We start from the raw sequence: 27,743 nt of genomic DNA on the forward strand, positions 1-27,743 counted from the left end.
TTATTTTTCTCCTTTTTACTGAATACAGGACTGTTTATAGCAGCTTGTCCTCTGCAAATGGGCCATATCCACTGATTTTTTTAAATGTCATACCCTTTGCTGCTACTGGAAAATCTGCTTCATTTATGCTACACATGGCCATATCCTTAGGATGCAATCGCACAGGGGTGTAGCTATAGGAAAGAGGCTGCTATGGGGCCTGAACTTAGAAGGGGCCTGCCTAGGAGGGTGAAAGACTTTATCATCAGGGCCACCTCAACACTATTATACAATGACATACATTATATACAGTATATACATGTAGGAAACAGGTGGAGCGGCCTGACCTGGTCTGACAGAGTTATCTTGACTAGCTGCAGGAGTGGGGGGGGGGGGGGGTGCACAGGAGGAGGAGGAGGATACTAAGAAGTTGCTGTGGGGACCAGATAACTCTAGTTACACCACAGCAATCGGACATGCAGTTTTTATGGCTCTTTTTGGTATGTTGTTTTGAGCCAAAACGATGAGTGGATACAAAAGGAATTTGAAATGATGGACTTCCTGTCAGATGCACTTTTGGTTTTGGCTTAAAAAGTTGCACCAAAAATTGCATGTGCGTTTCCAGCCTCATAGAGTTACACTAGTAAATGGAATAAGATCCACTAAACATCCATGAAATGCTATACAGGTTAAAGGGGTTGTCCCTCAAAAAATATTCTACAGTTTTCAAGCCAGCACCTGGATATTAGTTCTTTTGTAATTGCATGTAATTAAACATTTAGTATAGCCACTGAGTTAAAGTATCTGTAGAGCGCCACCTGCTGTTTTTTCCCCCCTCTTATTTCTTTGTCCTGCTCACTGAGAAGGCCGCACATGCTCAGTTTCATCCTTCAACTGCCTCCTGAGCTGTGATAGAGAGAGAGCAGCAGTGGAATAGACACGCCTACTGAGCTGTGATAGGGAGAGAGCTCCAGCAGAATGGACACGCCTCCTGATCTGCAGCAGAAAAGACACTCCCCTTGAGCTCTCAGCTTGATATAAATCTAGCAGATCAATGAATGGGGAAATCTCTGGATCCATGTGAGGTACTGGGCTGATTCTAGCGGTTTTAGAAAGGGATTGCCATGTACTATATGATCTCTGATTTTCATTTTATACATTAGTCAGGCGATAACCCCTTTAAATAGAAAGTGCATCCAACATAGTGTATTGTATGATCCCTCTCAGTCACTTAGTAGTCCTGAAAATCATGCTAGCCTAGGGAGCAGGTAAGCCACTTCCCCTGTTTCACAAATGTCAGAGAACTCAGTATTTGAAGAATTAGCTTGTACATATGCTGTATGATCCATGCACCATAATTGATACATTACGTGTATGTTCAGGCAGAGTAAGGCTCTGTTCACATCTGTGTCTGACCCCATGTTGCAGATTATTTTTGTATTTGCATGCAGTACTATATCCCCTGTTGAAACACACAATTCAGCACGAGCCATCAGACCCCATTCTAAATCAGAGGGGTCGTGAGATTATTCCGACAGTGCAGAGTGACGTTCGCTATAACAGAAACCGACAACCCCTCTACTAGTCGCACAGCGTGGGTGCGACACTCAGACTGCATCAGACATGACAGTCTCGGTGAATGTAGGGGAAGGTTCTGGTAGGATGGCGAGCAGTAATAATTCATGTGTGTTCTGGACTGGTTGTTAAAATTTCCAGCATTAAATGAGCCTGTGTTCTTGGCGGGCTGCAGGCAGGAGCACAAAGCTGTGCGAGGATCGGACTTCTAATAAGTGGATTAATTTTCTGCCCACATTGTAATAAGAATATTTACGGCTTGCAAAGAGCTTCTGCATTTCTCTATACTCAATGTAAGTTGTGTAAAGCTGTTTGCAGATATGATAATCAATACGGTCTGCTTTAATCCGTCCCTGTCTTTAGCTGGCATGTTCTTCGCGGCGCCATAAATTGGGTAGTTCCTGGCACTCCGTTGTGTTCTGAAAAGCATGACTCTGAGCTAACAGCAGAGACTGAAGATTGCGGTTGGCTTTCAAGGTGACAACTGTAGAGCTATAATACCTGTGGGAGTTATTTCCGTCTGGTTGCCAGCAGCGCCAGTTTTCTCCTATTTTGCTTTCTTCCATTGCATTTCCTTTATAGTGCAATTCATTACAGTGAGAGGAGCGATTCCGTTGAAAAGCTTTGACAGTAAGGCCTTAAGAAAACACATGAAAAATACATAGAGATGACTGCAGTGCAAAAGGGCAATTTTTTAACTTCAGTTCTGCTTAAAGGTTCTCAGGCACATCGCAGGGTATTATGTTGCTGGAAATTCGGGCTGCGGATAATGTGTTTTGCCTGATTTAATTTTACACAGTATTGGTTCCATGAATTCTGAAAAGGCCTGATGTGCTGCGTTCAGTGGGATCCAGGCCTGCCAACACAGCGATATGCATTTTACTATGTTAGTACATGGAAAAATCTATATCTTATGACTGCTGCTGATAAGATGCTATTTAGGTGTATTGATCTCGTCGTCTTTTGCATGATTATATGACAATATGTATTGTACTGCATCTAAGAGCCTCTAATGAATCTATTATTTAGGCACTCTCTCTGTCTCATCTTATTTCTAAGCGGACCCAGCGCCCAAGCCTTGTTCCTGTAATGACCTCTTTACCATTGAAACATAATGAAAACTGGAAATAAGAGATTTTAATTTTCTCTCCCGGTTTGTCTGCTGTAGGTGGCGTGTATGCAGCTCATCAATGCACTTGTTACATCGCCTGATGATCTGGACTTCAGACTTCACATCAGAAATGAATTTATGCGCTGCGGATTGAAGGCGATATTGCCAGTAAGTGCCCTGTAGCCACTGTTTTTACATTAATATTTAAATTTCCGGACACCCGAGTGGAAAGCTTATTTCATATGCTTCTCTTTTCGGAATAATGTAATCTCGTTTGCAGAGACGAGATGTGCTTCAAATAACCCCAGTCTTATTACTGAATATGCAGCATGCTAAACCAGCCACAGTAGATCTTCTGGCGTGTGTATGTCTTCTGTTGAAACACTGATTTAATGCACAAATCCTTGCTCTAATAGAATTCTGGGGGCGCAGTTCCATGCGCTGCGCCTACTGCATAGTGGATACCACTAATTGCTGTGCTGCACCCGGACTTGCTACTGACAATATAGATGCGGTCCACCTGTGGCCGGAGGTTATCCGTATCCGCGGTTCAAGCTGCACGTGCAGTAGGACCCCTCCAGGCATTAATAAGAATCCTGGGGCAGATTAAAGGGTGACTGAAACTTTGATGATAAAATAATTGCAGTGCTGCTCAGAAGACTCTACTCCTTAGGCTTTCATCAGCTCTGCTAGGCTTTTTGAGAACTTTCTATGGATCTGTACTCCACACACTCAAAGCCGAGCAGAGTTGGGTTAGTTAACCTTTAGAATTGTTATTCTTATTGAACCTAGTAATTTAAAAGCAATGGCTGAACCACTTAGGCCAAGTTCACATTACTCTTCAGCTTTCCATTTTTCTGATCCGCCAGAAGAACAGAAAAAATAAATAAAAGAATACCTTATTTTAAGCATTAGTTCTGATCACTTTCCATCAGTTTGTGTCAATTCCATCACAGAGCAGTTATTTTTGATAGGAGAAAAAGTACTTTTTCAGGGCTTTTTCACCCGTCAAAGATAACTGATATCTGGCGGAAGTGACATAAACTGATCATAACTGATGCTTAAAATAATGGATCTTTTTTTGTCCTTCTGACGGATGATAAGAACTGAAAGTTAGATGGTGATGAGAAACCGACCTTACAAGGTTCATCTGCAGAGCATTATAGATTTGTCTCTTTGTTAAACTGTACAAACCTACTTGACATCCTGTGTGTGAAAGAGGTTTCTAAATTGGAGGAGAATGTTTTTGGAGACAAGTAGGGTAGATTTAGGCCTGTTTTACACAAGCGTGTCCTGTGCGGAAACCGGGCTCTGTGTGATTCTCTGATATGAAAAATGCTATTTTCTCAGGAGTGCTCAGCATTATACTGACTTATAATGCTGTGTGTCCTGCATGACCTGTATCTACTGAATTATACTGACGGTATGCGATCAGTATAATTCTGTAGAAGTAAGGTCTTGGACCTAAACAGGTCTTGTTGTCCATAGCAACCAAGCACAGCTTTCATTTCTCCAGAGCATCTCGAAGGGGTTTTCCAGGTTTACTATGGTTTTTAAAAGATATGATCATGTATGTCTTCCCCGTGCTTTTTATCAATCACTCTGGTCTGTTTGTATCCTGTATGTAGCACTTCCTGTTGCTGAATCCAACCAAACCCATGATGCATTTCTCTGCCACAGCTCCAGCACCTCCCCTAACAACGCCCAGCTAGTGTATAGCTCCTCCCACTCAGCTAGTTACATAGACGCTCCCCTATCACTGCGACTGTTCTGCTTTGACACATCCATGGACATGGCATCGCAAGATACAGGAAAAAGCTTCATGGTGATGTGACCACAGCCTTGAAGGGAATAGAAGCAATTAAGCTAAAATAAATATTACTAACGTACAGCTACCTTCATAAATCAGTAATGTAAAGTATGCTAATGCAGACTGGAGAAACCCCTTTAAGAGATGAAAGCTAAGTTCTTATTGGTTACTATAGGCAACAAGGCCAGTTTTACTTTTCGACAGCTTTGATAATCCACCTTTCTATGATGAATGGTTTACCTGTCCCTCTACTTGTATGTATAAGGCTTCGTCTCTCCTCTTGTTTCAAGCAATTAAAGAATGTCCGCAATGACGCGTTGGACATCCAGCTGAGAGTGTTTGATGAGCACAAAGAAGAAGATATGATTGAGTTCTCTCACCGCCTTGACGATGTCCGATTGGAAATGGAATATCCTGTCTTATAATGCCAGCACTTTGTTATAAACCTGTGAGATTTATTACTTTATTATACAGTTGCTAGAAAAAGTATATGAACCCTTTGGAATGATATGGATTTCTGCACAAATTGGTCATAAAATGTGATCTGATCTTCATCTAAGTCACAACAATAGACAATCACAGTCGGCTTAAACTAATAACACACAAATAATTAAATGTTACCATGTTTTTATTGAACACACCATGTAAACATTCACAGTGCAGGTGGAAAAAGTATGTGAACCCTTGGATTTAATAACTGGTTCAACCTCCTTTGGCAGCAATAACTTCAACCAAACGTTTCCTGTATTTGCAGATCAGACGTGCACAACGGTCAGGAGTAATTCTTGACCATTCCTCTTTACATTCCTTTTTTTTCAGCTGCTGTACAGAGAATGTGATTGCTCGCTGTCTCTTTGGGCGGTCACAATCAAAATTCCAAATGAACCTATGTGTAGGTTTGGGGGGAACTGTAGAACCCAGAGAGAACTCCCTAGACACGGGAACCAGGCAAACTGCATGCTGATGTTGTCTTATATCAGATATAGCAATGGAAAACTGGCTTGTAATAAATATCTTGCAGCCAGAGAATATTACGAAGAATCACAAGCTTGTCATCTATTAGCATTCACATGGAAGCATCTTTAGAAGCGTTTTCTGGCTTCTTAAAACTAACGGTGTGTCCTTAGGATAGGTTATCAATATTGGTTTGGTGGTGGTCTGTCTTCATTATCTACCAGGCACATATCTTTACTTTTAGTAGCGACTGTGCCTGCTATTACAGTTTCATCCCATTCAAGTGCATAGCATAGCCACTTCAGTAAGCACAGAGCTGGGAGGTGCAGAATGGTATAAACAATGAAGGGGGCACTGTGTCACCATAGTGCCATGATTTCTTCACACAGCTGAACAGAAGGTGTTGCTCAGAGGTGGACCGCCACAACCTAATATTGATGGCCCACCTTAAAGTGGTACTGTACTTTGAACAAACTTTTGATATGTTTGTAGGGGGCTATCAAAAGTGCTGAGACCCCCACTGATCTCTAAAACGACGGGAGAGAAGAGTGCAAACATTGCATGCTCTCTCCTCGCTGCGTAAAATGGGCCCATAGATGTGATATGCGCTCTCCTCTCCCCTCATTCTAGAGATCAGTGGGGGTCTCAGCGCTCAGATCTCCACCGATCTAAACTTTTGATATGTCCCTGCAGCATATGAAAAGTTTGTTCAAAGTACAGTACCAGTTTAGGCAAGGGTTACACGGGAGACACCTTTCGGAGCCAGGATCACTGAGTAGCGGTGATCCCGTAGAAATGAATGGGATGCCGACGCAACAAGGCTGGATTTCTTGCGACTGCTGCGGCGTTCCCATTCATTTCTATAGGATCACCGCTGCTCAGCGATCCTGGCTGCGACCAGTGTCGCCGTGTAACCCTTGCCTTAGTAATAGGCAATCAGTTTTAAAGAACCGGTGACACCTTTTAGTATATAGCCAGTGTGGTACTGAGTATCGTACGTATAACACATGGGCTGCCCCTTAAACGGTTTGTCTGGTTTCCAGTATTGATGATCTATCCTCAGAATAGGTCATCAATATCAGTTCAGCGGAGGGCTGACTGCTGGCACCCCCGCCATTCTTACGAGTGCTACCTTCTCTTCACTGTTTACCTGCCCTCCATTGTCATTTGCAGCGAACAGCAGTGTAATTACAATTCTTCTGTCCCTATTCACTTGGGATTCAATGGGAAGGAGCAGACACAGTGTAACTACAAATGCTCCTTCCCATTCAAGTGAATGGGATGCTGGAGTTGTAACTACACTGCTCGCTGCTGCAGTGTCGATGGAGAGCAGGTAACTAGAACACGGCGCTCGTACAAGCTCTGCATTCTCTTCAGACAGCTGATCGACGAGGGTGCCAGGAGTTGGACCCCTGCTGATCTGATATAGATGACCTATCCTGAGAATATATCGTCAATATCGGAAACTGGACAACCCTTTATGGGGGGTCAAGACACATACCGTCAAACATATGGCTCATTCAGACTATTTGATCTATCTGAGGGGTCTGTATGTCTAACACATTCAAAACCGTGTCATAAAAAGTCTTCAGTAAAATCCTTTATTAACCTTCTCTTGATCATTATTCCATTACATGTATATGTGTGTGTGGTGTCAGGAAGCCTGCCTATGATGTATTCACAGTGAGCCTGGAGGGATCGGCTGGGAAGGTTTTAGAATAACCTTCGTCACTCACCGATGGACGTGTGCGACTAGTACAGTGGGCAAAATTATTAAAAACCATTTTAATATTGGGGAATGGTCATATGCAGTTGCTGTAATGGTATATGACATTTTCATTCCTTGCATATAAATGTAATTTTATATCAAGACACGGAGGCTCATATTTGCTTAACTCTTTCTTTACTGTACATTTAGCAGCAAAGATAACTGAAGAAAAAATATCAGTGTAACCATGGCAACAACTCCACCCCCATAGCCCCTATATAAGGCGCATCACCACATGAACACTTCCTCTTTCTTTGCTGCTTCAGCTCAGATAAGTGGATGATTTATTTGCTGTTTCATTGGCTGTTTTCATATATATATATACACTACTTGTACTTATATTTTATCTGTACTTTATTCCTATCCTAGTCCCTCTCTGGAAGACTTGTCTTCCTCCATTTTCGCTATATCCTATATATATATATATTTATATATATATATTTCTTTCTCTTCCTTCGGGGGGTTAATCGCTTTGTTGTTATCTTTTTTCTCTGCCTATTTGCGCTGTCGGCGCATTGTTAGGTTTTTCTTTTCCCCATTCCGGCGTCCCGTTTTGAGCTGTTGTTCCCTTTGGGTGTCTCGGCCATTTTACTGTTCCCCTTCCCCCCCTTTTTTCCCCCCCCCTCCTTCTTCATTACCTTGTCCTTGTTCCCGCTCCGTTTTCGCGGGCTTTTGCGGCACAGTCTCTTCAGGCGCCGAGATCTCGCGATACTGAGCGAGATTCTCGGCCACCGTCCTTTGTCTCACTTCACCTCATTGGAGATCCGGTGAAGGGGAGGAGTCTCGTCTCGGCTCTGCATCGCTGCGTCTCCCTTCTCTCTCAGTTCTCATCGCCGGATTCACAGTGCAGTTCTTCCTTACAGTTATTCCTCAGCGCCGTTATCTTCTGTCTATAGGGGTGACTTACTCCTCTAGATAGTCCTTCCAGCATGTCTAACGTCCCTGTGTCCCCGGCCAGCTCTATTCAGGTGAGGCACTCTGGTCATGTGTCACCAGTCCCTCCCCATAGGGTTAATGAACCCTCTGCCCAGGAGTTACAGGCTGCTAACCTCCAGCAGTCTATTTCTGAAGCTGTTGTAGCTGCTATGAGCTCAGTGTCAGTGACCTTATCTCAGTCTATCTCCCAGGCCCTGAGGGCTCAACCTATAAACACTGACATGCCCCCTCCTGCCTCCAGAACACATGTGAATGTGGGCTCTGTCCCACCTAATGAATGCGCGTTTAAGTCGCGCAAAAGAGCTAACCCGCGCCCGGCAGAAAGGGTGCGATCTTGGAAAACCGCACGGTCTCAACCGGAGCCGGTTTCTGATTCAGACGCAGAGTCTGTTGAGGAGGCTTATGATGATTACCCCCACCAGTCTGGGGAGGATGAATTAATTGATGTGGCAGTTGATCCTGCTATTGAGGATGACCCGTCTTATGCAGCGGGGACAGGTATTGACCCTATAGTGTCTGACAAAGATACTATCCTGGATCCCATGGGGGACCCTCTGTTCGATCCCGACCAATTGCACCATCCGAGGTCCTCTGAATGGCTTCCCGCCACTCATGTGGCTCAATATCTGGAAGCAAGGATCCGTACTCCCCTGTCTAAAGAGGCTCGCAGTAAATTACGGGCGGAATGTCCGCGACCTCTGATTCAGCACAAAATATGCGAGACCCCCAGCGTGGACCCTAAAGTGGTTCAGTTTCTGGCTAAAACAGGGTTCAACCCGCGCAAGGGGTTGGACTCGGCATTGAAAGCTTGCCAAGACAAGCTGCTTGATTTGACCGGTCCTTTGGCAAAAATCTTTGATCTTGCCGAATGTGCTAAAGCAGCGGGCACACAGGTTGACCCTGAGACCCTCAGTGGTTGGGCCCAAAGGGCTATTTGTTTGACTGGCAATATAAATACCTCAATTGCCATTGAAAGAAGAAAGGCTATATTAATGAAAATTGAGCCTAAATTGGCAAATTTATCCCTGACAGAATCTGGGAAAGAGGCCCAAGGTCTCCTCTTTGGGGACCCATTCATAAAAGAATTAGGTAAATATGTGGGGGCTTTCACGGCCCTTGATAAAGCGCAAAGCTCCATGCGCCGCGTTTTCCAGACGCGTTTTTCCTCCAGGGCCGGCAATCTCAGGAGCCGACTGTCCGGCCGAACCAACTTCCAGCCCAGAGGTACGGGCCGTGGCTCCTTCAATTACCGCCAATCGCTGCAGGATTCCAAGCACCAACCTACCTTCTTCCCATCCCGCGGAGGTCCTTCGCGCTTCAGAGGGTTCCGAGGCGCTTCCGGGTCTAGACGCCCTTATGGTAAGTCGTCCTTGTGTGTCGTCTCTGATTCCCCAACAGGTTGGGGGAAGGATCCGTCTCTTTTCCCATGCGTGGTCAAAGATCACCTCAGACCAGTGGGTTCTCTCTACGGTCCGGGGTTTTACCATCGAACTGGTATCCTCCCCAACGAACCTTCCCGCTATTCTATGGGGTCCAGTCTCAGACCAAACGCTTTTACATGCAGAGCTTTCGTCCCTTCTATTCAAAGGAGCTATAGAGTTGTCCCCCGACCCTCACTTGGGGGTGCTGAGCAGCATCTTTTTAGTACAGAAGAAAGGTGGCCAGTTCCGACCGGTCATAAATCTCAAACATTTGAATGTCTTCGTTCGCTACAGACATTTCAAAATGGAGGGCATCCATCTTCTAAGAGATATGCTTCTTCCAAGAGACTGGTTTGTCAAGTTGGATCTGAAGGATGCGTACCTTACGGTTCCGATAGCTCCTTCGTCCCGAAATCTCCTTCAGTTTTTATGGAACGGTCAGACATGGAGGTTTACTTGCCTCCCGTTTGGCCTATCCTCCGCTCCGTGGTGTTTTACAAAACTCTTGAAACCGGTAGTGGCTTGGCTCAGAGCGAGAGGGGTGCGTCTAATCATCTATTTAGACGACATCCTGATCATGGCCCAGAATCCTTCCATTCTTTTAGATCATTTGGAAATGGCCAAATCCCTTCTTCAGGGGTTAGGTTTCATTCTCAATCTGGAGAAGTCGTGCCTCATACCAGCCACCACGGTGGAGTTCCTGGGTTTTGCCATAAACTCTTTGGATCTATCCCTCAGTCTTCCCTTAGCCAAAGTCAAGTCAATCCGCAAAGAGATTCGTCATGCGTTATTGCTCCCTCAGTTATCCCTCCGACACCTGGCTCGCCTGATCGGTCTTCTCACTTCTTCCATTCAGGCGATATTCCCTGCTCCCCTCCATTATCGTGCTCTTCAGAGACTAAAGATTGCTCACCTGAGAGCGGGAGCCTCGTACTCAGATACTCTGGTCTTGGATTTGGAGACCAGAGACGAGTTGATTTGGTGGATACACAATCTGTCAGTGTGGAACGGCCGGGCTATTTTCGGCCCACATCCAGATATGGTTATCGAGTCCGATGCCAGTCTGATGGGGTGGGGAGCACACTGTCAGGGAGTCTCCACGGGTGGAGCGTGGTCTCCCGGGGAGTCTCGTCTTCACATCAATGCCCTCGAGCTCTTAGCGGGTTCCTTTGCGATCCGCAGTTTCGCTCAGGGTTCAGTTCGGGCGTGTATTCGCCTGCGTATGGACAATGTCTCGGCTGTCCGATACGTGAACTGCCTAGGAGGGACTCGGTCCAGGGTTTTGTCTTGTCTGGCCAAAGACTTTTGGGAGTTTTGTCTTTCCAACAGCATTTCGGTGGTGGCGGAATACATTCCAGGCCTCCACAACACCTTAGCCGACTGGAGTTCTCGTTACATTTCGGACTCCAGCGACTGGAGGTTGGATCCGAGGGTCTTCCGAGATATTTTATCTCTCTGGGGCCCGTTTTGCATCGATTTGTTTGCGTCACGCCTGAACGCTCAACTACCCAGGTACTTCAGTTGGCGTCCGGATCCGCATGCGGAAGCCGTGGATGCCTTCCTTCAGAACTGGGGCGGTTCTCTCCACTATGCTTTTCCCCCATTCTCACTCATTCCTCGTGTACTCGCTCAGGTTTGTCACCAACAAGCGCAGTTAGTACTGTTAGTTCCCTTTTGGCAGACTCAGTCGTGGTTTCCACAGTTACTGAGTCTTCTCACGGAGGTACCTCGACTTCTGCCGTTTTTTCCTCAGCTACTAATCGACCCTTACGGTGGCCACCATCCACTCCTGTTGGACGGATCCTTGCAACTTCTAGCTTGCCAAGTTTCAGGGGTTCCTGGGATTCCTCACAATTTTCGGCTGCAACCAGGCAGCTGTTGGAGTCAGCTTGGGCTCCAGGCACTAGACGAGCCTATCAGTCTGCGTGGGACGTCTGGGTTCGTTGGTGCGATTCACGGGACTTGGATTCCCTGCAAGCCCCTGTAGCCGCTATTCTTCAATTCCTCACTTCTCTCTTTGAGGCGGGTAAAGCTTACCGTACTTTAAACGTGTACCGCTCCGCTATTTCCTCCAGACATTCCGGGTTTGACGGTTGCCCCGCCGGCCAACACCCTTTGGTTTGTAGATTGTTACGGGGGTCTCGCCTGTCACGACCTCCTAGACCGCGTTTTTCTACCACTTGGGATGTCGCTACAGTCCTTCGTTTCTTGGAGGATTGGCCTCTCAACTCTTTACTGTCTCTGCGACAACTGTCAGCTAAGTTAGTGACCCTTCTTTGTTTGGTGGCTTGTAAGCGCGTCTCGGATGTCCGAGCTTTAGACATTGACGCGCGTTATTTTACTCCTCATGGCGTTATGTTCAACATATCTCGTCGCACGAAAACGAGTATTAAGTCAGTTACTTTTCCGTCTTTTCCTTCTTCTCTGCAACTGTGCCCCGTTGCATGCTTAAAGGAATACGAGTCTCGCACTCTATCTCTTCGCTCTGGAGATTCCCCTCAATGGTTTATTTCTTTTCGGCGCCCTTTTGCTCCGGTAACCAGCGTTACGCTTTCCCGGTGGGTGAAGTGGATTCTTTCCCTCTCTGGGATTGACACTTCCATATTTACTGCGCATTCGGTACGGGGGGCAACGGCTACCTCAATGTCGGTGGCCGGAGCTCGTTTAGAGGATGTCATGAAGCTGGCGGATTGGTCCCGAGTCTCTACCTTTCGGGAATTCTATTTCAGACCTGATCCGCATGTTTTTACCTCAGTCATTGCTCAGCTTTAAACTAGCAAATATGAGCCTCCGTGTCTTGATATAAAATTGAGGATTTTACTAAGTTATGACGTAAAGTCATGATTTTATGAAAGACACGGAGGCGAGTATTTCCCACCCTTTGTTTTATACCCACCCATCTGGTCTGTGGGATCTCTTGATCTTTTGAAATGTTATTTATATTTATTTGTTGATTGCTTTATTTATTTTTTTTTTTTTTTCGCAGGGAATGAGTCCGGGTGTGGTTTTACCACTCTCGATTAGTTAGTATCCATATTACCATGATGTCTTATTTTCTCTTCAGGTTGATCGCCCCTGTCAGCTGCTTCCAGGTGTTCTCCTTGCTGCAATCCACTGTTGTTGTTCGCAGTCAAAGTTCGGGCTGTTGGTTGATCGGTCCAAGTTAAAGGTTCTCGTCGGTTGAAGTCCACAAAGAAAGAGGAAGTGTTCATGTGGTGATGCGCCTTATATAGGGGCTATGGGGGTGGAGTTGTTGCCATGGTTACACTGATATTTTTTCTTCAGTTATCTTTGCTGCTAAATGTACAGTAAAGAAAGAGTTAAGCAAATACTCGCCTCCGTGTCTTTCATAAAATCATGACTTTACGTCATAACTTAGTAAAATCCTCAATTATATCCCAGAGTCTGTCGGTGTTATTACCTTAACATTGTAACTGATGCCAGCGATGTTTTCAGCGCTCTGTGGAATTCGGTCAAAAACTCGTATTCTGAAGGATATTTTCTTTCCATTCTTCAACATCTTCTAATAATCCGCAATGACTGTTTTGCAAGGTGAGGACAGACACTTTCATTTTTTACCCTGTTTTATGTTTATTGTGCATTGTTTTATATGTTAATTTCTTCTGGTATTAGACTAGAAGCTAGTTTTTTTTAACACTGATGCTGGTTTATGCTGGACCTAAGAGTTGTTGGTGACAAATGGCTTGTCCCGTTGTGTTTTTATGTCATGTACTGCCTGTTCAGGCCCTGCCGTAGGTGCACTAGTAGGAGTCATATTGATTTTGTTTTGCAGCAAAATGATGTGGTTTTTGCGGGTATGAAGGAGAGATGGACTCTGGACCCCTATTTTTGCAGTTAGAGCGGGGCAAGTATCCCTTTCAAACATGTGTTAGGCTAGTTTCACACTAGCGGCAGGGGACTCCGGCAGGCTGTTCCGGCGGGTGAACAGCCTGTCGGATCCGTCCTGCCGCTAGTTCACATGTGCCCCCCGGACTGCCGCTCCGTCCCCATTGACTATAATGGGGGCGGGGGCAGAGTTCAGGGGGCAGCACGGCAGCGCACGGCGAGAGGCAGTTGGACTAAAAGTACTGCATGTCGTACTTTTAGGGTACTTTCACACTAGCGTTTTTCTTTTCCGGTATTGAGTTCTGTTACAGCGGCTCAATACCGGAAAAAAAACTGATCACTTTTATCCTAATGCATTCTGAATGGAGAAGAATCCGTTCAGCATGCATCAGTTCAGTCCCTCTTAGTTTTTTTGGCCGGAGAAAATACCGCAGCATGCTGTATTTTTCTCTCCGGCCAAAAATCCTAAACACATGCCGGACCGGCATTAATTTCCATTGAAATGTATTAGCGCCGCATTGACGGAGCCATTCTTCCGGTCCGCGCATACCTTTTAAATCTGTAAAAAAATAAATACCGGATCCGTTTTTCCGGATGACACCGGAGAGACAGATCCGGTATTTCAATGCATCTGTCAGACTGATCCGGGTCCGTCTGCATCCGGATTGCCGGGTCCGGCCGGCAGTTTCGGCGAAGGAACTGCGTTGCCGGAATCCTCTGCCGCAAGTGTGAAAGTACCCTAATTTCGGCTGCCTCTCAGCGTGCGCTGCTGTGCTGCCGCCAGATCTCCGCCCCGCCCCCATTATAGTCAATAGAAGGTAGCACAGCACTGTACATTGTATAGCGACTGTGCTTGGTATCTCGCTCAGCTCCATTCACTTCAATGCGATGCAAAGAAAATAAAAATTTAAATTCAAACGTTAAACATTTTTTTTCAGAAAACACTATGTATTTATACTGACCCAGAGATTATAGGTAACAGTTCAGTTTTACCACATAGGGAGAGCTGTAAAAACAAAACAAATACAACTGTGGCAGAATTGCATTTTTTTCCTTCCAATTCCACCCAATTTTTATTTATTTTTTTCATCTTCCTACTACATCCTATGCAATATTAAATGGTGCCATTAGAAAGTACAGTTAGTTATGGCTCTGGAAAGGCAGGGAGTGAAAAACGCAACGCCGTACAATCCTCTGGTCAGGAAAGGGTTAATAGAGTTTGCTACTGCATTAAGGTTTGGTGAGAGCACTACATATTCCTCTATTCATGCACATGGACAAGGACTTCTCTTTTGTACAATTACCATCACTTTAGTATAAGCCGCCTCGCAGGGTTTATTCATCCACCCACCACGTGTTTATTTGCGGATATTTCATGCGTTATGAGAACGTGATTGCAATAAAATGTGACACAAGAGCCGCTATTATGGGAAATTATTTGGATTACTTCTAGATAAATATAATCGGCGGTCGTAAAGCCATACTCCTCTCGAATGGTCTATTTTTCTTCCTCAGTCACTTAATTTGAAGTTCATTGGTTATGTCAATGTAATAAATAGATTTAATCCCGCTCTTATAAATATTTGTCATTATGACGCGATTCGCGCCTGTTTTTCTGTTATCGCTAATAATCGACACGTGGGATTGGACATGTTTTCCATATTTGCTTTTCATTACTCCTGCTTTTGCATGGAACGGTTTGCATAATTAGTTTAGCTGCTATAATGCATGCATGAGTAGATAATGCGGGAATAAGAGCTCCAATCGTGGAATAAAGATAAAGCAATTCCCTTCACGACAGCAGATAAATAATGCGCTAATAAGAGCGGCTTACAGTAATACATTGCTTTTTAGTGCACAGTGTATGTATCGTGCTCTCGGCACCTGCGACCCCCTCACTTCTGACAATGAGACCACTTTCCATTTGTGCAGTTTAGAGGGATCTTTATGAGGATTAATTGCAATGTGTTTGCAGCATGCAGATTTTTCTGATCATAAGAGGTGGGAGAATGGCGTGTTGTGGAATAAAAATGTAATAACGCAGTGCTGTATCAGATTATCCACTTCTTCTCCGGATGATTTATTCCTGCCGTGTCCCCTGTGAGGATGAGCCGCACCATTTTTAATAATTTAAAGTAATGATTGATTCCTCTGTACCACTCTCTTTCTGTCCATGTGCCTATAGAATAGGTAACCAGTCTCAACAGTAGTTTTTAGAAAGTGTTTCACCTTGATGAAGGATTTTACATATTGCTTCTCTCTTCCATACTCCATAGGGGCTGGTGGTAAAAATACTAGAACCATTAGCTTTTGTACTATCTTTAATGTATATTATTCTTCCATATTAATATACCTTTCCTTACTTATGTCAGTACACATTGAGTTGTCCCATTTGGAGGAGAGGGGTCCCAGTTCTTCTAAGATTGCGTTGCATCGAGAATCTATGTGACAGAGAAACCTCCCCAAAGAAAGAAAAGAAGTGACCACACCTCTGTCACCAGTCACTTCAGATTGACATGTGTGGTGCCAAAAATCATTACTGTAGAACGAGAGGGTGCATATTCATAAGTGGAAGTATGCCATCTCAGGGTAACATGGCCAACTAGAATATATAAATATCTAACTTTTTTGGAATTGGTGACAGGACCTTTTATAACACACCAGTTTTTGTGGCTAAACCTACTTTCACTTTCAGTTGCTATCACTACTGATTTCTAACAGCTATATCTCCCAAAGTTGAGGAGATAATGCTGTGATTCTGGCCATCTTTCAAACAAGACCAGAGCCATATTTCCACCGGCTATCAATGCCTAGATTGGAGGTGTTAAAGCAGCCCATCCTACCTTACCATGCTGCCCGAGCTTTGGCTTTTCTCAAACCCAGAGTGGAGCTCAGGCAAAACTGTTAAGAGGTTATTAGTGTGGTAGTTAACCACTTCTCCGTTTTATAGATACAGTAGCCAGGAGAATTTCAGAACAAACATGGCTGACTTTCCATGAGAAATACTGTACATTGTTATTGGATCTGAAGATTGAAGGGAAAACAAAAATGTAACCTTTAGGAGTTTCAGAGGAGCCGCAGTTGAGCATGTGTGGTGCCCTTCTATTCAAAGTCCATGGGACTGATGGAGATGGCAGAGAGCAGACCTTGGCTGTTTCTGTCAACCCAATATACATAGTCTAAGCTGTCCATGGGATAGAGGATAATTAAGTTTGTCAGTGCCATAGACAGTGAGTGGCAGCGCACACTGCACAGGTTGATAGGGGATAACTTGCAGTTACTAAAATATGCCTGTAAATAGAGTGATGGGATGTATGCTTGACCGCTTCTTCATTTCAAATTTCTCATCACTGTGATCATGCAGTGAAGGTTGTTTAGCTTGGGACATCTCAGATTGGTGATCGATGGGTGTCCCACTGATTATATATTAGATGGATCATTTGTGGAGAAAACCCCTTTGATGCAAGTGTTCAAGGTCTGGTAACTATTGATAAATTGTATGACATTATGACATTAACATATATTCAGAAGCAATGTTTATACAATATATTATTTCTTTTAGATTCAATTAATGTAAAGTGCTTGATGGTGAGATTTTCTCATGCGGCACCAATATTTTGTTTCCCTGCCCCCCTTTTCTCTTCTTTATATTCTATCATTTAACTGTACTTTTCTTCTTTCCTTTAAGGCCACAGTATTTCAAAATAATAGAAGAGTGCGTATCCCAGATAGTGCTGCATCGTAGCGGTGTCGACCCTGATTTCTCTTACAGGAAAAGATTAGATGTGGATTTCAGTTACTTGCTTGGTAAGTGTTACCATCAATTGCTCAGCTGGAATATTGAAACGCTGACAGCTGCCGCCCTGTGTATTATATTTCTAACTGGAGCCTTGTCTATTTCTTATTTTTTAGATGTTTGTATTGACAAAGCCAAGACAGAAGAATATGAAGAAAGATACCTGGAGATGACTAAAAAAGTATGTAGGATTTTACAGATATTGGTGAAGAGTAGAAAGCGGGGAGGGCCTTGCCCTGCACTCCACGATTACATACACATAATATGGGATGTGTGATGCATGCCTGCTCCAATGCACCCAATTTAAGGGAGATTTGGGAATATATTGGCTTATATAATAGTTGTGTTTCCAGTAGCAACTAGAATATAGCTCATAACCTGAAAATTATGTACATCTAGAAAGCTGCCACCTGAGTGATTGCCATGCAAATCCTGCTTTTCTTAGCACTACAGAGAAACATGTTCCTATTGTAATGCTGCTAGCGCTATCTTCGACATTAAGAGTGGTGTGCTAATGCCGTTTAGGCTACTTTCACCCTCGCATTTTGGCTTTTCGTTTGTTTGATCCGTTCAGGGCTCTCACAAGCGGTCCAAAACAGATCAGTTTGCATTCTAATGCCTTACTTTTAATATTGCAGTAAAGATGAATTGGATAAAGCTAGTGTAGTACAGGTCAGTACTACACCAACTGTATCAGAATGGTGCCTGCTGAATGATTAACTTGATTAGACATGTTGTCTTTGAAGGTTCTCATTCATCCGGGTCATAGTAAATCAGTAGTAATAAGTCAGAGCAACTGGAATTGTATTTGTTCTCAAAGTCATCCGACTGGCTTTTTCAATTAGCTTGTGCAAGAATTCTTCCACGTTTAAAGGGGTTCTCCGGGAATTAAGAAGATGAAAATACTTAAATATTACTTTATTATGAATATATTCTCAAATAACCGTCATTAGTTATAATGGCTCGTTTTGTCTAGGGAGCAATCACCAGGAGAAATAAAATGGCCGTCATCCTATTAGTACACACAAAACCTGTCCTAATCACACAGGAGTCTGCTTGTCTGGGAGTGTAATCCAAAATACAGTTTAATATGATCTTCAGGTGAATCTCTGTAGTGCAGAGAGGAGCTGGGGATGTGGCTGATGAGCAGCAGCACTAGTATGCGGTCTCCTTTACCACAGTCTGTCCATCCTCCCTGTACTTCATGTCTCCTCATGAACTCTATTCCTACAGAGATACAGCTGAAGATCTTATCAGCTGTATTCAGAATCATAATCTCTGACAAGCAGAGAGGAGGATGAGGCAGCTCTTTTGCTCAGTGTTGTGAAGTAACTTGTCCTGCTATGTGATTAGGACAGGTTTTGTGTGTATTAATAGGATGGCGGCCATTTTATTACTCCTAATGATTGCTCCCTAAATTAAAATGAGCCATTATAACTAGGGCTGCAATGATTAATCAAAGTTATCGATAATATTCGATAACGAGATTCGTTGTCGATGAATCCCGTTATCAAATAATTGGCCGATTCGTTTCTATGCAGGTTGGAGCGGGTTGTTTACTTTAACTTTAAATCAGCGCATCTTTATTACCTTACAATGAAGCTCCAGTAACAGGCAGAGCGGGCGGCGGTGTAACGTCACTTACTCACGTGATGCGCCTGCTCCACCTGCTTCATTCCTAAAGTGGGCGGAGCAGGCGTGTCACGTGAGTGACGTTACGCCGCTACCCGCTCTACCTGTTACTGGAACTTCATTGTAAAGTAATAAAGATGCGCTGAACCTGATTTAAAGTTAAAGTAAAAGTTACTGCTGGAGCTGTTATGGGAGGGGGATCTGTGGATGGCACTGTTATGGGGGGGGATCTGTGGATGGCACTGTTATGGGGGGTTCTGTGGATGGCACTGTTATGGGGGGATCTGTGGATGGCACTGTTATGGGGGGATCTGTGGATGGCACTGTTATGGGGGGATCTGTGGATGGCACTGTTATGGGGGGATCTGTGGATGGCACTGTTATGGGGGGATCTGTGGATGGCACTGTTATGGGGGGATCTGTGGATGGCACTGTTATGGGGGGATCTGTGGATGGCACTGTTATGGGGGGATCTGTGGATGGCACTGTTATGGGGGGATCTGTGGATGGCACTGTTATGGGGGGATCTGTGGATGGCACTGTTATGGGAGGGATCTGGATGGCACTGTTATGGGGGGAATCTGTGGATGGCACTGTTATGGGGGGAATCTGTGGATGGCGCTGTTATGGGGGGGGATCTGTGGATGGCGCTGTTATGGGAAGGGGGGATCTGTGGCTGGCGCTGTTATGGGAAGGGGGGATCTGTGGCTGGCGCTGTTATGGGAAGGGGGGATCTGTGGCTGGCGCTGTTATGGGAAGGGGGGATCTGTGGCTGGCGCTGTTAAGGGGGGGGGGGGAGGAATCTGTGGATGACACATATAGCATTAGATGCTATATAGTATCATCCATAGATCTCCCCATAGCATGGTCATCCACAGATCCCCTCCATAACAGTGTAATCCACAGGTCCCCCTCCCCTTAACAGTGTCATCCAAGTTCCCCCTCCACAGATCCCCCATAACAGTGCCATCCACAGATCCCCCTTAACAGTGCCATCCACAGATCCACCCCATAACAGTCTCATCCACAGACCCCCCCCCCCCCCCCATAACAGTCTCATCCACAGACCCCCCCCATAACAGTCTCATCCACAGATCCCCCCCATAACAGTCTCATCAACAGATCCCCCCATAACAGTCTCATCAACAGATCCCCCCATACGTCTCATCCACAGATCCCCCCCTATAACAGTCTCATCCACAGATCCCCCCCTATAACAGTCTCATCCACAGATCCCCCCCATAAGTCTCATCCACAGATCCCCCCCATAAGTCTCATCCACAGATCCCCCCATAACAGTCTCATCCACAGATCCCCCCATAACAGTCTCATCCACAGATCCCCCCAATAAGTCTCATCCACAGATCCCCCCAATAAGTCTCATCCACAGATTCCCCCCATAAGTCTCATCCACAGATTCCCCCCCATAACAGTGTCACCCACAGATCCCCCATAACAGTTTCATCCACAATTTGTTTTAATATGGCCTTTGAACATAATTTTTCAAGTAAAATCATATAAACCTAAATTTTATTTATTTTTTTCATTTTGGTGTTTTTCCCCCGATTAATTGATGAAATTATCGACAACTAATTGATTATTTAAATAATTGTTCGCTGCAGTCCTAATTATAACTAATGTAAGGTATTTGGGAATATGTTTATAATGAAGTAATATTTAAAGGGGTTCTCCGGCCTCTTTTTTATAAGTGGGGAACTTTAATTATCTGTGGAGGGAAGTAAATTACAGGTAGCCCTCATAGGATCCTCTTCACGGTCACGTGACCGCTCCAAACAAGGTTTCCAGGCTTCCGGTACAGCGCCCTCTCCTTCTTTTCCTGCCTGAGGCAGGAGATGGAACGGTATCGCTGACGTCACCGCTGTGGTCTGCAAGTCGCGGATCAACTAAATAAGGTTACTGTCCGTGTGCAATTCACATTTTTTTGCAGTCCCATTGAGTTATATGGGTTTTAGATCTGCGTTATGAGGACCAGAATAAGGCATGTTCTATATTTTGCAGAACTGACATACGGATGTGGAAAGCACATTAACGTAATTTCAACTTTTCACTGTGTATTCAATTACCCCTTAATTCCACATTTTTGTTCCCTGTACTGCCTACTTTTACCTGTGCATAACCCCTTTAGGACTCAGCCCTATTTCACCTTATGGACTTGGCCATTTTTTGCAAATCTGACCAGTGTCACTTTAAGTGCTGATAACTTTAAAACGCTTTGACTTATCCAGGCCATTCGGAGATTGTTTTTTCGTCACATATTGTACTTCATGACACTGGTAAAATGAAGTAAAAAAAAACATTTTTATTTATAAAAAAAATACCATATTTACCAATTTTTTTTTTAAAAATTGCAAATTTCCAAGTTTCAATTTCTCTACTTCTATAATACATAGTAATACCTCCAAAATAGTTATTACTTTACATTCCCCATATGTCTACTTCATGTTTGGATCATTTTGGGAATGATATTTTATTTTTTGGGGATGTTACAAGGCTTAGAAGTTTAGAAGCAAATCTTGAAATTTTTCTGAAATTTTCAAAAACCCAATTTTTAGGGACCAGTTCAGGTCTGAAGTCACTTTGCGAGGCTTACATAATAGAAACCACCCAAAAATGACCCCATTCTATAAACTACACCTCTCAAGGTATTCAAAACTGATTTTACAAACGTCGTTAACCCTTTAGGTGTTCCACAAGAGTTATTGGCAAATGGAGATGAAATTTCAGAATTTCAATTTTTGGACAAATTTTCCGTTTTAATCAATTTTTCCCACTAACAAAGCATGGGTTAACAGCCAAACAAAACTCAATATTTATGACCCTGATTCTGTAGTTTACAGAAACACCCCATATGTGGTCGTAAACAGCTGTACGGGCACACAGCAGGGCGCAGAAGGAAAGGAATGCCATACGGTTTTTGGAAGTTTTGTTGAGTAGAGTAGAAACTCCATAAAAGTGACCCCATCTAAGAAACTACACCCCTCAAGTTATTCAAAACAGATTTTACAAACATCGTTAACCCTTTTTTTTTTAAATCAAATCGTTTTTATTAAACAATAAATACATAATTAAACATAATACAATACGTTGCATTTTTCTTTTCTTTACATTATCTACCGTGTGGGTTCAGTGAACAACAGTACTCATAAGAATATCACCACTCAGTTTATCATGAATCCGTACAATACGTGAACACTTGCTAAAACAAATATTTTGGACTTAAAATTACCAAGAACTTAACCTTCCCAACCTCCCTCCCCCCCTTACCCTACCCTAACCCCCCAACCCTAACATCTGGTCTTGACCGTCACAAGCCTATATAACCACATGGGTATGAGATAACCATTCACTCCACATTTTATCGAACTTCTGAGGACACCCTCTCTTCACATACACCCCTTTTTCGAGTATCAGCATGTCATGCACCTTCCGCTCAAACTCACTCAGTGTGGGCGGACCCCCCTGGATCCACCTCATAGCAATCAGTTTCCTGGCCACATATAGCAACATCGTTAACCCTTTAGGTGTTCCACAAGAGTTATTGGCAAATGAAGATGAAGTTTCAGAATTTACATTTTTTGGCAAATTTTCCATTTTAATCCATTTTTCTCAGTAACAAAGCAAGGGTTAACGGCCAAACAAAACTCAATATTTGTGGCCCTGATTCTGTAGTTTACAGAAACACCCCATATGTGGTCGAAAACAGCTGTACGGGCACACGGCAGGGCGCAGAAGGAAAGGAATGCCATATGGTTTTTGGAAGGCAAATTTTGCTGGACTGTTTTTTTTTGACACAGTGTCCCATTTGAAGCCCCCCCTGATGCACCCCTAAGGTAGAAACTCCAAAAAAGTGGCCCCATTTTAGAAACTACCGGTACATATGATTTTTGGTTACATATGATTTTTTGGTTGCTCTATATTACACTTTTTGTGAGGCAAGATAACAAGAAATAGCTGTTTTGACACCGTTTTTATTTTTTGTTATTTACAACATTCATCTGACAGGTTAGAGCATGTGGTATTTTTATAGACCAGGTTGTTACAGATGCGGCGATACCTGATATGTTGACTTTTTTTTTATTTATGTAAGTTTTACACAATGATTTCTTTTTTGAAGCAAAAAAAGATCATGTTTTAGTGTTTCCATAGTCTGAGAGCCATAATTTTTTCAGTTTTTGGGCGATTACTTTGGGTAGGGTATGATTTTTGCGGGATGAGATGAAGGATTTATTGGCTCTATTTTGGCGTGCGTGTGACTTTTTGATCGCTTGTTATTACACTTTTTGTGATGTAAGGTGACAAAAAAAAAATTTGCGGGATGAGGTGACTGTTAGATTGGTACTATTTTGGTGGGCAAACGTCTTTTTGATCGCTTGCTGTTGTACTTTTTGTGATGTGAGGTGGCAAAAAATGGTTTATTTAGCACAGTTTTTATTTTTTACTGTGTTCATCTGAGGGGTTAGGTCATGTGATATGTTTATAGAGCCGGTCGATACGGACGCGGCGATACCTAATATGTATACATTCTTCCCCCCCCCCCTATTTTTTACCAATTTTTTTTTACTTTATTTGGGGAAAATGACGTTTTTGTTTATTTTTACTTGAAACTTTTTTTTTTTTTTAAACCCTTTAGGCGGAGGGCTCTGTTACTGACACTTTTGGGGGGCTATTCTTACTGTCTAGTGAGGGCAGGCGGGATTAGCCTCAGGGTGAGGGCAGTGGCGGCCATCTTAACTGAATAGTCAAATTGCAGTTTTATGCAGACTGGTTGCTAGGGGCTGAATCTTATTAAATATGGGGTAAGTCAGTCTAATAGTAACTGATTCTGGAATATCATGTTATTAGTAACTACATATATGAAAATTTTAATTTAGGGTCTGAATGTGACAGTTAGTTATTCTTTAAGTATTTTCATTTTCTTCCCATAAGCCCTTGCTCTCCTCACATGAACTAGCAGGACCAATCAGAACGCAGATAACTTCCCACAGTACATAGAGCAGTGTGTATCCTCACATACAGCTAACCAGAGACAAGCCCTGCAATTACATTAATTGAGTAAGCATTTATTTTAACCTCTTAATAGCCATCTGTCCCTCATTCTCTTCCAGACTGACAGGTAGGGGGGTATCTGCTTTAGCTGCTTATATCTCTGGTTTTGGTACCAGCTAGAAATATGGGCTTTTTATTGTCTGAAAGCTGACAAGCTTTCAGGCAATACCAGAAAGACATAAATCTGTTCAGTACAGGGGAGGATATCAATGATAGAAATCGGGATGCTGTGAATAAAGCTGAAAGTAAAAGCAGATTTTACCCACGATTATTCCCAACTCTATTTCTAACAGTGATTTCCTCTTGGACTAGAGCTGTCATTCTGGTCTTGTATGAAAGCATGGACTGTCATCTTTTAAACAAGACCAGTTACATACTCGCTGCTACCATTGAGAAGATATCACCATCTAAAGCTGCCCACCCCCCTCCACTTTCTCCAGGCTGTCAGGACTGAGCGCCTCCTCCCAGAGCTCTACAGTCTCTAGTTATAATACTGAGAAGACGGACTGCACATGCCATTGCTGTGAGATGAGAGCTGCTGAATAGGAAGGTAGCATGCATTTGTGGGAGTTATTAGTAGGTAAAACTGAACACATTTTAAATCACAAACGCATTTATACAGTAGGGTGTAGTATACCATTAGGGAATAAAAAATGAAACAGCAGTTATACTTTAAGTTTACTTTACGCTGACTGAGACATAATCTGCCAGTGTAAAGGTGCCGCCGACCACCCGATTAAAATAGCGAAACGCTTGTTCACACGGTGATAGTATTGTTGGTTTGATCAGCAGCAGCAGATTGTGATGTCTAAACAGAACTCTGCTGCTGATGCAATGACGTTAGCAATCACTCCTCCCCTGTAAATGCAGCAGTCTCCTCCACTGACGAGCAGGTGACTGTCGGGATAAAACGCTTCCTTCCCAACAATCGTGTAAAGGGGCCTTTAGTGAAGCACTTTTATGGCTTTGCTCCCACCTACTGCAATTTTACCAAGAACTCTAAAAATTACATTTTCAAGAAGAGATTTTAAATTGTTAAATTAAGAAGAAACTATTGATTAAGACTACATTGTTTTTTATTTAGAAGGGGCTTAAAATAACTTGTGTGCAGATATTATTTACAATCCGAGCCTACATTAAAATGAAAGTCTTCCCCTGAATCGTTCACTTGAACAGTCATCTATCATTTCCAATTTACTTTTATCCTAAGAAATATACACAGTATGGATTTCTCAGTCTTTGGCATTTCAGTTCTTTCAATTCCCATGAATCTTGGAAACTCTGCAGGATATTTCTTTTCTCAACAATGAGACAGTAATGCAGTGAAACCTCTTCATTATTGGAGATTTATTTTTACAATATGTGACTTAATCTCTTCTGTTTTTAATCTGTCTGCATGATTCAGAATGTCATGGGCATAGAGAAGCACATTTATCTTGTGTTTCCCATTTAAAAAGGGAACACAGTTATTTTCTAGGAACTTTATAGGAACATATCACATCCATATTAGATGTGTCGCCCACAGCATATGCTTTCCACTAATAGTGTACTTTTACAGTTAAGTAAATTTATGCAAGCTTATAAATGTATGACAGATATAGGACTAGGAAACAGACCTAGCTTTAAGTTTTGCTCTTTGCCTTAAATGATGAATAGCCCGCACCATGTTATCATATAGTGGAACCATATACATATGTAAGTGCAGAGCCTTGATTCTGGCTTCTATGATAGTCCACGTACACAATCGCACACTACAGGGAATAGATGGGTTAGGGGAAGTCAATGCTTTATTTGATGACCAGTCTGCAACATGGTCTCCATTCACTGCAATTAAAAGATTGTTGAATCCATAATTATTCACTCTTAATTCATTCCAGTATTTGGGCAATTTCATACACATTTTGGCTTCTCGTTCCGGGTGCAGATCCTGCCCCAACCGCAGGTGTGATCACCGGAACTTATAGGATCAGTATCATGATGCTGTTAGTTTGGGTGATGAGACCCGTAGTGAGTCGGGATTTGAAACTGTAGTATGGATGCAGAAACGTGCCCACTTTGCTGTCGTTGGATATTGGCGTTAAGCAGATTTGTGCCATGTTATTTTTGTTTTTAACTGATTGACTTAGGCTACTTTCACACCAGCACCATGATAATACAACCGTCTGCATCCGTTATGAACGGATCCGGTTGTATTATCTAAAATAGCCATGATGGATCAGTCTCTAAAACCATTGTAATAAGTCAATTGGGGACGGATCTGTTTTCTTTTGTGTCAGAGAAAACGTATCCGTCACCATTGACTGATATTGTGAGTCATGACAGATCCATTTTGCTCCAGGACGCACTCAAAAACTCTGCTTGCAGCGCTTGTGTGTGCGTCATGGGAACGCAATGAAACGGAACGGAATGCATTCTGGTGATTCCATTCCCTTCAGTTCAGTTTTGTTCCCATTGACAATGAATGGGGACAAAACTGAAGCGTTTTCTTCCGCTATTGAGACCCTATAGCGGATCTCAATAGCGGAAAGGGAAAACTCTGGTGTGAAAGTTGCCTTACCTTTACATCAAGGCAAGTTCAGTCACTTGGATTTTTTTCTATTGTGACCATTGCCTGGTGTTTTTCAGTATCCTTAAAGCAGATTTGTACCTATGACACTGGCTGACCTGTTACATGTGCACTTGGCCGCTGAAGGCATCTGTGTTGGTCCATGTTCATATGTGCTCCAATTGCTAAGAAAAATGAAGTTTTAATATATGCAAATGAGCCTCTAGGAGCAATGGGGGCGTTGCCATTACTCCTAGAGGTTCTGCTCTCTCTGTAGCTGTCACACCTCCTGCACTTTGATTGGCAGGGACAGGTGTCATCACCTTAGAGGCTCATTTGCATATGAACATGGGGCCAACACAGGTGCCTTCACATTTAACAGGTCAGCCAGTGTCATAGGTACAAATCTGCTGACAGATGCCCTTTAAGTATTTTTTCAGCACCTGGATTTTCCAGGTAAAGGTGTATTTATATGTATGTCATTTGGAGCTTCTTGACTTCAAACTGTGGATTTTCTTTCTTCTTTTACTTTTAGTTGTTTAAGATTCATTAAATACATTTTTTTTATTTTTTACCATTTCTTACATTAAATACATTTATTAATTTTTTTACCATTTCTTACATAGACGTTTTGCAACGTGTACTTTAAAGCCAATGGTTGTGTCGCACTGCTTCTCTTTTTTTCCTTCTGTACTGAAAATAACAAGCAGCTTTCTTAGTAAGTATGGCTTTGGAAAATGACATAGGTATTTCTGTGCTTTTCAGTACGAAGAGGAATTTACAATTCGCCAAGAGACCCAGTCCCAATTGCAGAAAAATGAAGAAAAAATCAATGAACTTCAAGCGGAATTACAGGCTTTTAAATCCCAGGTAATGGACCATGTTAAATGAATCTATTGAATACAAGAACATGACTGAAGAAGCAAATTCCACTTAATACCTTTCAAACAAGAGTGGAATTTCAGTTTTCTTAGCACCCTCCTGGAATTGTTTACTATCAATTTTCTTATTCATAGGTGCCACTTTAACGTTCAAAAAGTATTAGAGAGAGTCATTAATTAGCCATGTGTGATCTTAAATTGATTTATTTTCGTGCTAAATCTTATGTTAATTAAATGCGTTTCATTTAGGTTTTGCTCTCAGTGTCACAATTGTTGTAAGTAATTAACCACAGAGGGTACAAACTCTTCAGCTTGTGGATTTGGCATTCATCACTGATCTTTGTCTCGGCACAGGAAATTATTCCTCCAGTAATCTATTTTGTTGAACCTTCGGCTTTTGGTAACCTGCAGTGAAAGATAAC

The 27,743-nt window shown here is 43.0% G+C and overlaps 1 protein-coding gene across 1 annotated transcript in view; it reads left to right on the forward strand.

Annotated features, from left to right (window-relative positions):
- The window catches only part of DIAPH3 (diaphanous related formin 3), a 754,726-nt gene that overhangs the window by 285,753 nt on the left and 441,230 nt on the right, over positions 1-27,743 (forward strand). The window contains 6 exon segments of the mRNA XM_040425381.1: positions 2,723-2,833; positions 4,766-4,884; positions 12,990-13,106; positions 17,089-17,207; positions 17,313-17,377; positions 27,206-27,310. Of these exon segments, the coding sequence (XP_040281315.1) occupies positions 2,723-2,833; positions 4,766-4,884; positions 12,990-13,106; positions 17,089-17,207; positions 17,313-17,377; positions 27,206-27,310 (636 nt within the window).

Source organism: Bufo bufo, chromosome 3, assembly GCF_905171765.1.
Source record: "Bufo bufo chromosome 3, aBufBuf1.1, whole genome shotgun sequence".
In the NCBI taxonomy this organism is placed as follows: domain Eukaryota; kingdom Metazoa; phylum Chordata; class Amphibia; order Anura; family Bufonidae; genus Bufo; species Bufo bufo.